At 39.1% G+C, this 12,972-nt stretch overlaps 1 protein-coding gene across 1 annotated transcript in view; it reads right to left on the minus strand.

Annotated features, from left to right (window-relative positions):
• The window catches only part of SNRNP40 (small nuclear ribonucleoprotein 40kDa (U5)), a 57,806-nt gene that overhangs the window by 20,674 nt on the left and 24,160 nt on the right, over positions 1 to 12,972 (minus strand). The window contains exon 5 of the mRNA XM_006894939.1: positions 1,702 to 1,824. Within this exon, the coding sequence (XP_006895001.1) occupies positions 1,702 to 1,824 (123 nt within the window). The remainder of the gene's footprint in view (positions 1 to 1,701; positions 1,825 to 12,972) is intronic.

The following is a 12,972-nucleotide window of genomic DNA, read 5'->3' on the forward strand; positions in this document are numbered from 1 at the left end:
GGCACAGGACAGAGCAGAGTTTAGAGCTGTTGTACATAGGGTCACTATGAGTCGCAAACGACTCGACGGCACATAACAACAACAAAATAGCACAGGAGAGAGAAGGGTTTAGATCTTTTATTCACAGGGTCATTATGAGTTATATTCGACTTGATAGCACCTAATAATAATAATAATAACCACCACCACCACCACAACAGCCCCTTTTCAAGGAGCTCTGGTGGCCTTGTGGCAAGAAGCTGTGCTACAATCTTGAAGGCACATGGTTTGAGGCCACTAGCTGCCCTACAGGATGAGAATGGGCAATCTCCTCCTGTGCGATTAACAGCCTTTGAAAACCCACTGAAGGTTCAGCTACGAGTTGGTTCTGATGCAATGGTACACAACAACCACCACAACCCCTTTTTAGGATTCTTCAGGACTAGAGCCCAATGAACTATATCTGTTTCTAGACAGCTCCGGAACAGTATAGACAAAGAACCCAGGGATATGGCACATTCTTTGTAGTAAGGAGAATTTACTAGCACAAGAGAATCAGATCCAAGTCTAACCATATTGGCAATGTTGTTGTTGTTATGTACCATAGCACTGCACCACTGGCAATGAGAGCATCAAATCCTCAAAGTTTCAAAAGAACTCACACATAGAAAACCCCTGCCTAAAAAGGTTATGTACTGTATAAATCCATTTACATTGCATTGTGGGTGAAAAAACCAAACACCACACCAAAATGCAAAAACTTATGAAGACAAAGAACAAATCAATGGTCATTAGTGGTTAGGCATGTTGAGAAGGTCTGACTAATAAAGAAAAATACTATGGGATTCAGGGGGTAAGGGACATTGTTCTCTATCTTATTTATCAAAATTATTTAATTCTAAGTATTAAAATTCATAAAAACGAAATACCCTATATTTCTTAAGTTTACATTCTCAAAATAATTATGAGGGGAAAAAAGAAAGGAAGTTCAATTTTGGAAATGGTGAATTTTCAGGTCGTCGTTGTTGCTAGGTGCCACTGAGGTGAATCTGCTTCAAGGCAACCCTACGATCTGAATCCTGCCCATCCTGTGCCATCCTCGTTATTTCTGACATACTTGAGCACACTGCAGCAGTCACTTTGTCAATCAATCTCACTGAAAGTCCGTCCACCTTTTCAAGCATACTGTCCCCCTTCTAAGGAATGGCCCCTCCTAAAAACATGCTCAAAGAATGTTAGATGAAGCTTGGTTCCCCTGAGTCTCTAAATCTTAAAGAGAGGAGATTGTCCATCTTTTCATTAGCAGGGAAACATGTTATGCATATTAAAGCTATTCTATAATGACTCTCTGAGGTGGATATCATCCCTCACTGTTCATGTGAGAACAGGGGCTTAATTATGTATTCTGGAAAGAATGTATTCTGAAAAGACCTGGGTAAGAAAACACAAATTGATTTATATCCAATGTCTCACTGGGTCAGAACAGTTTTTAAAAAGTTGATTCTGAAAGTCTATATGAAGAATCTGAACTGTTTACTTCAACAGAGTTCCTACTAGAGACTTCATACTACATGTCTGGACCTTGAAAGCATTTGTATGAGCTGCAAAGCAACCTGTGATTTAGGAAGGTGACAAGAACAGAAGAGAAAAGAAGTTCCAAGATATTATCTTCACCTATGTGAGTGGGGATAGATAAAAGGGAATGATTAAACACAAACGTACCTTGATATCATTGTCGATGCCACCAGAAATAATCTGGTCACTTGTATCATTGAAAGTAACAGCTAAAACCTGGTAAGTGTTTTGAAATGTCTGGATAGCTGCTTTCTTACGGATGTCCCAAAGCTGAAACCAAGAAAAAGGAGTCTGTGAGTCACATCATGCTAAGACATAACTGACCAACACAACTTGAAGTCCAAAGTCTCTAAAAGAAGTGAGCACAACACTGATTGCAAATGGACCGATCTGAAAAATGTTTCTGGATATTCCTAAAACATACAGGGCAAGAAGTAGTCACCATTATCACCAAACTTGGCAGAACAAATCACTTCAGATTCCTCTACTAAAGTTTAAAGAAACACGGTTCGAATCCACCAGATGCTCTGCCGGGGAAGGAGGGGCAATCTCCTCCTGTACCAGTCAGATCTGATTTGACGGTACACGCACACAAAAAAAAATAAAAAAAAAAAAGTTTAAAGAAACAGATAATTTAATATAACCAACATGCCTCAACCTGCTCAATTTGTACATTTTTAAGATAGAAAAGAGGTTAGTGTTTTTCAAACTATAGCTATCAACTTGTCAGTGGGCAACACTTCGAGATGAGTTGCAACTCACCCATAGCTGGCCCTCCAGAGGGTTTTCAGAGGCAGTAAACTGCACAGGAGAAAACTGTCCATCCTTTCCTTTTCCTGTGGAGCAGCTGGTGGTTTCGAACCACCTTTGGGATTGCAGTGCAGTTTCTTACCACTAGCCCACCAGAGCTCCCTAGCAATTTACATTTTTAAAATCAACATCATAAAGGAAGGTTGCTTTAAAATCTAAAGCTTAAGAACAAATGACATGCATAAAGCTGCAGCTGACAATTAAAGCTGGACTGCATTCTGAACTTTGACATAAAAGTTAAAAAAAAATTTATTTCAAAGTTTATAAATCACATGTATTTTCATGAAATCATTCACTGAAGTTTTATTTTATACCATTAATTAAAAGTGATTAATGTAACTATTTGTTCTCTTCTGCCCCTCATTCCTGTTAACTCTCCAAGACTGATTCTGTGTGTAAATCTTTCTTTGTTGTTGTTAAGTGCTGTAAAGTCACCTGCAACTCACAGAGATCCTATATACAATAGCTCTGAACCTTGCTCTATCCTGAGTCAACCTTATTGTTATTACCCCAGTCACTGAGCCAATCCATTTCATAGAGGGTCTTCCCCTCTTGTCCCTCCATCCTCCCTGGCATAATGTCCCCTCCTAGACTGGTCCCTCCTTGCAACATGCCCAAAGTATGGCAGATGGAGCTTCAGAATCCTTGCCTCCAAGGAGTAGCCTGGTTTCATCTTCTCCAGGAAGAACCTGTTTGTTCTCCTAGTAGTCCATGGTGTACATTCAATACTCTTCTTCAGCACCACAGCTCAAAGGTATCAATTCTCCTTCTATCATCCCTAGTTATTGTCCAGCTTTCTGATGTACAGCATGTAATTACAAGGAACAAGGCCTGGATCAGGCGAACCTTAGTCTCCATACTGACTGTTGCTCTTCAGTACTATGGAGATGTCCCTGACAGCAGACTTTCTCAATGCAATTTGTCTTCTGATTCCCTGGCTGCTGGTACCATGAGTATTGATTGTGAAGCCAAGCAAACTAAAGTTGTGAACAATCTCAGTATCTTCACTGTATTTCATGATGCTGCTAATCAGTCCATTGGTGAGAATCTTTGTTTTCTTGATGTTGAGTTTCAATCCCTATTGAAGACTATAGTCCTTTATCTTCTGCAGCAAGCACTTCAGGTTCTCCTCAGTTTCAGCAAGCAAGGTTGTGTTATCTGTGTAATGCAGGTTGTTGATAAGTCTTCCTCCAATCCTGATACCACATTCCTCCTCATAAAGCTCAGCCTCCAGGATGATCTGCTCTGCATATAGATTGAAAAGGTATGGAGACAGGACATATCCTGGTGTACACCCTTCCTGATTTTAAACCATGCAGTGTTTCCTTGCTCTATTCTGATGGCTGCCTCCTGGTCCACGTATAGATTTCGCATAAGCACAATAAAGTGTCCTGGGATTCCCATTCTTCTCAGAGTTAGCCACTGTTAGTTGTGATCCACACAGTCAAATGCCTTAGCACAATGAAACACAGACAGACATTCCTCTGGTACTCTCTGCTTTCAGCCAAGATCCATCTAACAGTATCTTTTATATCCCTAGTACCATGACCTCTTTTAAATCTTTCTTTAGATTTTTACATTAGTGGTTTTAAGTCGTAATTGTCCTCCTCTGACTGTCTTAGGTCACTCAGCTTTATCTGTTCTAGATTCATCCATATTATACTACAGTTCACAAATCTGTACTTTTTGTTTGTTGTTATGTGCCGCTGAGTTGTTTCCAATTCATAGCGAACCTACGTACAACAGCTCTGAACCTTGCTCTATCCTGCACCAAGCTTACTGTCTCTTACACATCTACTCCCATCACCCAAGTCACTGAGTTAATCCATCTCATTCAGGGTCTCTCTTGCACTGTCCCTCTACCCTCCCAAGCATTATGTTCCTCTCCAAGGACTGATCCCTCCTTGCAATACGCCCAAAGCATGTCACACAGAGTTTTAAAAGAATGCTTGCCTCCAAGGAGCTGCCTGGTTTTACCCTCTCCAGGATAAATATGTTTGTTCTCCCAACAGTCCATGGTATATTCATACACTTCTTCAGCACTACAGCTTAAAGGTATTAATTCTCTATCATCCCTAGTCAATGTGCTCTTTAGTGATATATATATAGATAGATAGACACACACACACATATATGGCTGTGTTGACTGCCATTGAATCAAGCATGACTCATAGGGATCTGAAGCCTTTCTATAACTATTGTTGTTTCTCAAAGTTTATAGCGTTTTCAGAGGCATGTTGTTTAGGAAAGAGATGCAAGTCCTGCTTTCAAACCTGTCTTATACTGAGAACTCCACCAAACACTGGCCACCATGGGTAACTGTTATGGCATTTGATACCCCAATGGCACAGGGTTTGGTGTCACAGCAACCTAAGGTTACCTCAGTACAGCAAATTGACATAAGAGTGCTGTGCAAAAATATGTGTGACTGAATCAGTTTTTTAAATAATTTTTTTGCTTAAGAGCCACTTGTTTCCAAATCTTTGCTAACATTGCAATAAACATTGCTGTGAGGATGTCAATCTGTGTTGCAGCTCTTATTTCTTTGGTATACATACTTCATAGTGGGAATGCTAGATCAAATGCTATTTCTATTCCAGGTTTTCTTAGGAAGAGCCAAATTGCTTCTCACAGTGGTTGTACCATTTTCCATTCCCATTAGCAGTAAATGAGGGTTCCAATCTCCAGAGGCCATCTTAAATCCCCTATGCCTTCTTTAAAGTTTCAAACTGCCAAAGCAGCTGTAACAGTGCCAGAATCACTCAAAGAAATACCAATTCTCTAAAGTTAATTAGCATCCACATAAACTTGAGCAGGCCATTTCTCCTTAGAGCAAAAAAATACCTAATGCCATGTCTAATGACACAGAAGCCACTCCACTTTCCCTCCCAAAGTTGAGACCTTTCATTAGACTAAGGAAAAACCTACTTGGCTAAATCTTACTATAATCGCCAATCAATTAAGATTTCCCCCCAAGTGACAACCAATGGCTATTCTGCAAACAATCAGTGTGATTTAATAGTTTGAGCAATTCAAGAAAATTTAAATCTTAAGTGATTTTTAAAATTATTTACACTGTTGAGTTTATAACAATGTTGAGCCAAATATCTAAACAAAAGTTGGTGATTCAAAACCACAGATGCTTTGTGGGAGAGAAGACCTGTAGATCTGCCAATAAAGATTACAATGTAGGAAACCCCAAGGGGCAGTTCTACTCTGTCACGTAATGTTGCATGACTCAGAATTCACACATCAGTACTTAAGGAAGCAGAAGGTACCTTATTGTCAAAGAGTTTTTAGTGGGAAGTGTCTGGCTCCTTCAATGACCAGCTCAAAAGTCTTACCTTTATTATGTCTAACTTAATATTCTCCAATGTATGCTAGAAGGAAGGTGATAAGATTTGTAATAATAATTTAAAGGCAAATTTATTATCTGTTGTTACCTGAGGCATAGAAAAGAAATAGGCTGTGAAATGAGATGCTTTTGAAGTAAAGGTTTAAAAAAACTGGTTTAAAGTCAGGAAAAGTGGAAGCCAGGGTTGTATTCCTTTTCCAAACCCATTCAATCTGTGTGCTGAGAGAAAAAAAAAACCAATAAGTTGGAGGATATGAAGAATGTGACATCAGAACCAGAGAAAGACTCACCAACAACTGAGTTATACAGAGACAGCACAACTTTGCTTGTAGAAAGTGAAGAGGACTTGAAACACTTTCTGCAGATCAAAGACTATAATTTTCAATATGTGTTACATCACAATGTTAAGTAAATAAAAAGCCTTACCACTGGACCAACAGGCAACAAACATTGTGACAGATGGAGAAAATAATGAAGTTACCAAATATTTAATTTTACTTGGATCCATAATCAACACACATGGTAGTCAAGAAAAAAATACGCTGCACTGGCCAAATCTCTTGTCAAGGTTTAAAGAGATAAAAAGTAATAAAGAGCAATGATGTTAGTTCAAAGACTGAGGCACACCTGACTCAAACCATGGTTTTGGTTATTTTTTTTTAAAAAAATTTTATTTTATTTTATCTCGTGTGTACTGTCAAATCGGATCTGACTGGTACAGGAGGAGATTTCCCATCCTTCTCCAGCAGAGCATCTGGTAGGATTCAAACCACATGCAATGCAGCTTCTTACCACTAGGCCACCAGAGCTCCCTAAACCATGGTATTTTTAATTGCTTCCCATGCAAATGAAAGACAATGAATAAGGAAAGCAAAAATACTGAAGCTTCTGCATTATGGTGTTACCAAAGAGTATTGAATATGTCACAGACTGCCAAAAGAACAAATAAATCTATCTTAGAGGCAAGGGTGGTGAGCTTGGGGAAAAAAATAAATCAAAGATGCAAATTATTAAAATTAGCAAAGAGAGTAAAGATATAACTTTGCAGCAATGATACAAAATCAGACATTTCCTTCTGGTATATGTAGGCCAAAGTCAGAGATGACTCAGTAGCGCTTAACAATAACAACACATATTCCTGGTGGGAAAGTAAAATAGTGCCACTGCTGCTGGAAAATACTGGGGAAAAGTTTAGAAATTCTTCAAATATGGGAAAAGAAAGAGAGCTTGGATAAGTACAGCAAGGATGAAGCCCTGATGGCCTAGTAGTAAAGTGCTGTGCTGCAAGCCTGAAGGCATGTGTTTCAAATCCACTCTGCAGGAGACGGGCAATCTCCTCATGTACAATAAAACTGCTTCTGAAAACCTGCTGGAGGGTCAGCTATGGGTTGATTCCGACTCGATGGTACACAACAACAACTGAAGAAGAAGAAAAAAGTAGGAGGCTTTAATTGTCAGAATCTCAAATCAGACAACACAGCCATAGTAATTAAAACAGCCTGGTATTGGTACAAGGATAGAGCGAATGACCAATTGATTAGTTCTGCTAATCCAAAAGTAAATCTACCAAACTATTGACAGTTGATCTTTAACAAGGAAATGAGATCCATTAAGTGGGAAAAGAGCCATGTAAAAAATAATCACTGGTCTCTCCCTGTCCAGAAGAAGCAAAGCAGAGATGCAGAGATACAATTTGTTCGGAGGATTAATGGACTTCCTTGACCCTGAGATGGTATTCACTGCTGACCACTAAATGACTCACAGTGACACTATAAACAACAGGTCTGCATCCTGCCCTATTCTGTGCCATCTAGACCATCTCTGATATATCTGAGTCCACAGTTACTGGCTCTGTGTCACTCTATCTCACTGAGGGTCTTCTCTTCCTTGGCTGACTCTTGACCTTTCCAACATGATGTCCTTTTCCAAGGATCTACCCTGCCTAACAACACACCCAAAGTATGTGAGAAGTTTCACTTTCCTTGCCTCTAAGGAGCACCTTAGCCGCAACTTTTCCAAGACATATTTGTTTATCCTCATAGTTCATGGGATATTCAGTACTCTTTTCCAACATCATAACTCAAAGGCATCAATTTGTTTTCTGCTGTCCTTAGTCATTGTTCAATTTTCAGCTGCACAGCAAGTAATTGAGAGGACTATGGTTTGGATAAGGTATACTTTAGTCTTTAAATGGACATTCTTGTTCTTTAGAACTTTGGAGAAGTCCCTGACAGCAGATTTCCCCAATGTAAAATGTCTTTTAATTTCCTGACTACTGGTGCCAAGGATGTTGACTGTAGATCTAAACAAGATGAAATCTATCTATCATGATGTTGGCTCTCTAGGTCTTTGGATGTCATTATTATTGTTGTATATGATCAAGTTCAAACTGGGGCTCCAGAAAGTTAAAATAGGTTCATGAGAGCCAAGATATGATTTTGGGTCTCTTCCATTTGAATTTCATGATCATCTTAAGAAAAGGTTTGAAGCACCAAACACCAGTGATTGAAGACCAGATGAGTTATGGGATGCTATCAAGGAAATCACCCATGAAGAAAGCAAAAACTTATTACAAAGACAGAAGAGAAAGAAAAACCAAAAATGGATGTCAGAAGAGAATCTAAAAATGGCAGTAGAGCATCAAGAAGCCAAAACAAAGGGAAAACATGTAAAAGAGCTAAACAGAACACTTCAAAGTGCAGCTCGATGGAATGTGCAGAGCTGAAATTGGAGAATAGAAAGGGAAGACCTTGCTCTGCACTTCTCAAGCTTCGAGAACTGAAAAAACAAATTCTAACCTGAGCCACAATATTGAAAGATGCTATGGGCAAGATATTCAATGATATACAAAGTATCAAAAGAAGATAGAGGGAATACAAAGAATCACTGTACCAAAAGGAACAGACCAACACTGGACAATTTCAGGAAGTACCATATGAATAGGAGCCAATGGTAATGTAGAAGGTGAAGCTATACTGAAGGCACTGGCAATAAATAAGGCCCTAGGAATTGAAATGATACTGACTGACTTATTTCAATTAACAGATGCAGCCCTGGATGTGTTCACTAGTATATGCAAGGAAATTTGGAGGATAGCTGTCTGGTCAACAGACTGCAAAAGGTATATATTTATTCCCATTCCCAAAAATGTTGTGGTTCAACAGAATGTGGAAACGATCGAACAGTATCATTAATACCACAAGCAAGCAAATACTGCTGAAGATCATTAAAAACCGGCTAGAACAGTACATCGACAGGGAATTGCCAGAAGTTTAAGCAGGACTTAAGAGAAGGAAATGACACCAGAGGTATTGTTGTTGATGTCAGACAGATCCTGGCTGAAAGTAAGAAATATCAGAAGAACGTCTATTTATGCTTTATTAACAATGCAAAGGCATTTGGCTGTATGGATCATAACAAGTTACGGCTTACATTGATAAGAATGGGAATCCCAGAGAATTGTGGTCATGTGAAACGTATTTTCTAGGCCAAGAGGCTAGTGTGCAGAGCAAGAGAACACTACACGGTTTAAAATGGATAAAGCACGTCAGGGTTACAATATCTCTTTATACCTATTCAATATGTTTGTTGAACAAATTATTTGAGAAGTTGGGCTCTATGAAAAGGAATGTGGCATCAGGATCGAAAGAAGACTTATCAATAACCTGCATTATGCAGATGATACAACCTTGACTGCTGAAAGTGAGAACTTGAAGCACTTGTAGAAGATCAAAGAACAGAACCTTCAATAACAGATTGCATCTCAATGTCAAGAAACAAAGATTCTTGCCACTGGACCAATAGGCAACATCAAAATAGATAAAAGATTGAAATTCATCCTACTTGGATCCACAATTAACACTGTTGGTATGAGCAGTCAGGAAATCAGGAGACATACTGTACCGGGAAAGTTTGCAGTTAGGGACCGCTCTAGTATTTGAGGAGTAATAGTATCAGTTTGAGGACTAAGGTACATCCAATTCAGACCATGGTCTCTCTGATCACTTGCTATGAATCAACAAGGATGACAGAAGAAAAATCGATGCCTTTGAATTGTGGCATTGGAGAAAAGCTCTGAACATCCCATGGACTGCCAAAAGAAATAAACATGTCTTGGAGAGGGTGTGGCCAGAGTATTCTTTGGAGGTCTCACATATCTGAACATTCCTTGGAGATGGCCATGATGCTCAGAAAGGAAGAGGGGTAGCAAAGGAAAGAAAGACATTTGACCAGATTGATCAACATGGTGACTGCCACAATGGGCTCTAGTGTGTCAGGAAGTGTGAGGATGGCACAGGATATGGCAGGGTTCAGATCTCTAGTTTATCGGATTGCTATGGGTTGTACTGAACTAGATGGCACCTAATCACCACCACCACTGAACCGGAACTGACCCATAGCTGATTCTCCAGCAGGTTTTCAGAGGCAGTAAGTTGCATGGGAGTAGACTGCCCATTTTTGTCCTGCAGAGCAACTGACGGATTCAAACCATGTTATCTTTACTTGGCAGTGCAATTTCTTATCACACAGTCACCAGAGTCCCCCTGGATTGTGTGGGTGAAATTATGAAACAAAACTGAAAAACATTAAACATAGTCAGGCATAAAGGAGCTCTGGTGACACAATCTTTAGCATGTTATACTGCTAATAAAAAATGACTAGGCTTACTGGTCTGATCGAACCCCACAATGACAGCCCTTAGTTAGTCACCCTTAGAACCTAGAAACCCATGGCTCAACTTTGAGTCAAATAATAGACTGTTGTTACGTACTGTACAGTCAGAAGTAACTCAAACTCTAGTGAGTTTTCCAAGGCATTAATTGCACAGGAGATTGTTCTTCTTTCTTTCATGGAATAGACTGTGGATTTGAAATGCATGCCCTTTGGTTGGTAGTGCAGCTAGGTATATTAGAATGTGAAGCATCAAGGAATTACTCCATAAATAATCAAATATGTATGATCAAAAGGCTAGCAATTGCTCAGAAATAATGCAGGCAGGATGGGGCAGAAGGATTAATGGAAACAAGCATCACAGGGAGGTAGTAAGAAGAGTGCAGTTACATTGTGGGCATCATGACTAATGTCACAAAACATAATGTGCATGAACGGCTGCACGGAAAATCAATTAGCTCTGAAAACTTTTAATTAAAACAAAGAAAAAAAATACACTGTATTACCTAGCAAACCTACCCTATTCCTATGTGTTATAAAGCAGAAATAACTCAAATATCCATCATATGATGATTAGACAACAAAACATGGTATATCCACACAATGGTACACTGATTGGCTATAGAAAAGAACCAAGTACTGACACCTGCTACAACATGGAAGGATCTAGAAAACATATGGCGTAATAAGTAAATATAGTTCTAGTCACAAAGTGTCTTTCAAATCACCTTCTAGTCATTTGGTCCTTGAAATCACCAAGGGAGCTCTGTAGTTAAGAAGTTGTGCTGTCATCCCAAATGCAAGTGGTTTGAATACCAGCTCTTCCCTAGAGTTAGGGAATCTCTCCTGTGTGATTTATAGTCTCTGAAAACCACTGGAGGTCAGTTCCATCTTGATAGCATGGGAAAACAATAAAAGCAAATATAGTCTTTGAGACTCTCACACAACAATGATTGTGTTAAGACTATGCAAATAAGGTGCTGTGGCTTTCAAAAGCTTAAGAAGCAATGGAAAAATATTTTGAATTGGGTGATCATGGCTTAGTCTTTAAACTGACATCATTGTTCTTTAGGACTTCAGAGAACTTGACATCAGATTTTCCCAATGTGATATGTCTTTTGATTCTTGACTGCTTTTACCATGGATTTTGATTGTGGATCCAAGTAAGATGATAAATAAATTTGCTATGAGTCCGTCAACTTGACAGCATGGCCTAGTGATTAAGAAGTTGTGCTGCCAACACAAAGTAGGCTGTTCAAATGTACCAGCACTGGAGTTTTCCCGGCCCGCCACTAGTGTATTTACAAAATTAAAATACAAATTCAAACAAATTCTTTCAATTTCCCTCACCTCCCACCTATCAAATTGTACAACCCAATGATTAATACCTCCCTCCCCCCAACACATCCACATCCCTCTGCTTCCAGCCTCTGCCACCCCTCCTGGATCCTTGTACTCATTCTACAATAATGGTCTTATGCAACATTTATCCTTGTGGGGCTGAGTTAGTTCACTCAGGATAATGCTCTCCAGTCCCTCCCAAATTAGGTGGTAATTTACAAAGTCATTGCTCCTACATGCTGCTTAGTATTCCATTGTGCGAATGGACTATGTCTCAATCCATTCGTTTGTGGTTGGACATCTGGGCTATTTCCATGTTCTTGTGATGGTGAACAATGCCGTTAAGTGTACAAATCTCAGTTTGTGCTTTAGTTCTCATACTCTCAGGGTATATTCTAAGTAGTGGAACAGTTGGGTCATACGGAATTTCTATATTCAGCTTTTTGAAGAAGCATCAAACTGCCTTGTAAAATGGTGCATTGGAGGGTTCTGACAGCAGCTTTTCTCAATGCAATATGTCTTTCGATTTTTGACTGCTCTTACTCTAAGTTTTGATTATGGATATAAGAAAGATGAAATGGTCCTTCATCTAACATGATGTGGCCTACTGGTCCAGCGGTGAAGATTTATGTTTTCTTGTTATTGGGATGTAATCCACATTGGAGGCTATAGTATTTAATCTTCTGCAGGAAGGATTTCAAGTCCTCTTCACTTTTGTAAGCAAGGCAGTATCTATATAACATAGGTTGGTGATGAATCTTCCTCCAATATTGATACCACATTCTTCATATAATACAGCTTGTCAAATTAGCTGTTCAACATACAGAGGGAATACAGGGAAAACAAAATCCTGACACACACCTTTCTTGATGTTAAAACTAGGCAGTGTTCCTTTCTTCTCTTTGGATAACTGGTTTTTGGTCTATGTATAGGTTCTACATGAACAGAATCAAATGTTCTAGATTCTTATTCTTTTTAATGTTATTTGATGGTGAGAGACCATACAAATAAAGAGAACAGAATCTTAATAAGGAAATTGGCCAATTTTGCCACCCTACTAAGTTTAAAATGAGCTCACTCCAAAGGCAATGAGGACCCCCTACCACCTTGCAGCGAGAACCTTACAGATGCAGAAAATAGAGGGGGAAAAAATAGGAAAAAAGATCTGACTTTGCAAACGATAGTATTTTTAATCACCTTATATTCACTTTATATGAAAGTTGAAAAATGAATAATGAAAA

Source organism: Elephantulus edwardii, unplaced genomic scaffold (genome assembly GCF_000299155.1).
Source record: "Elephantulus edwardii isolate Elephantulus edwardi_28Jun2011 unplaced genomic scaffold, EleEdw1.0 scaffold00152, whole genome shotgun sequence".
Taxonomy (NCBI): Eukaryota; Metazoa; Chordata; class Mammalia; order Macroscelidea; family Macroscelididae; genus Elephantulus; species Elephantulus edwardii.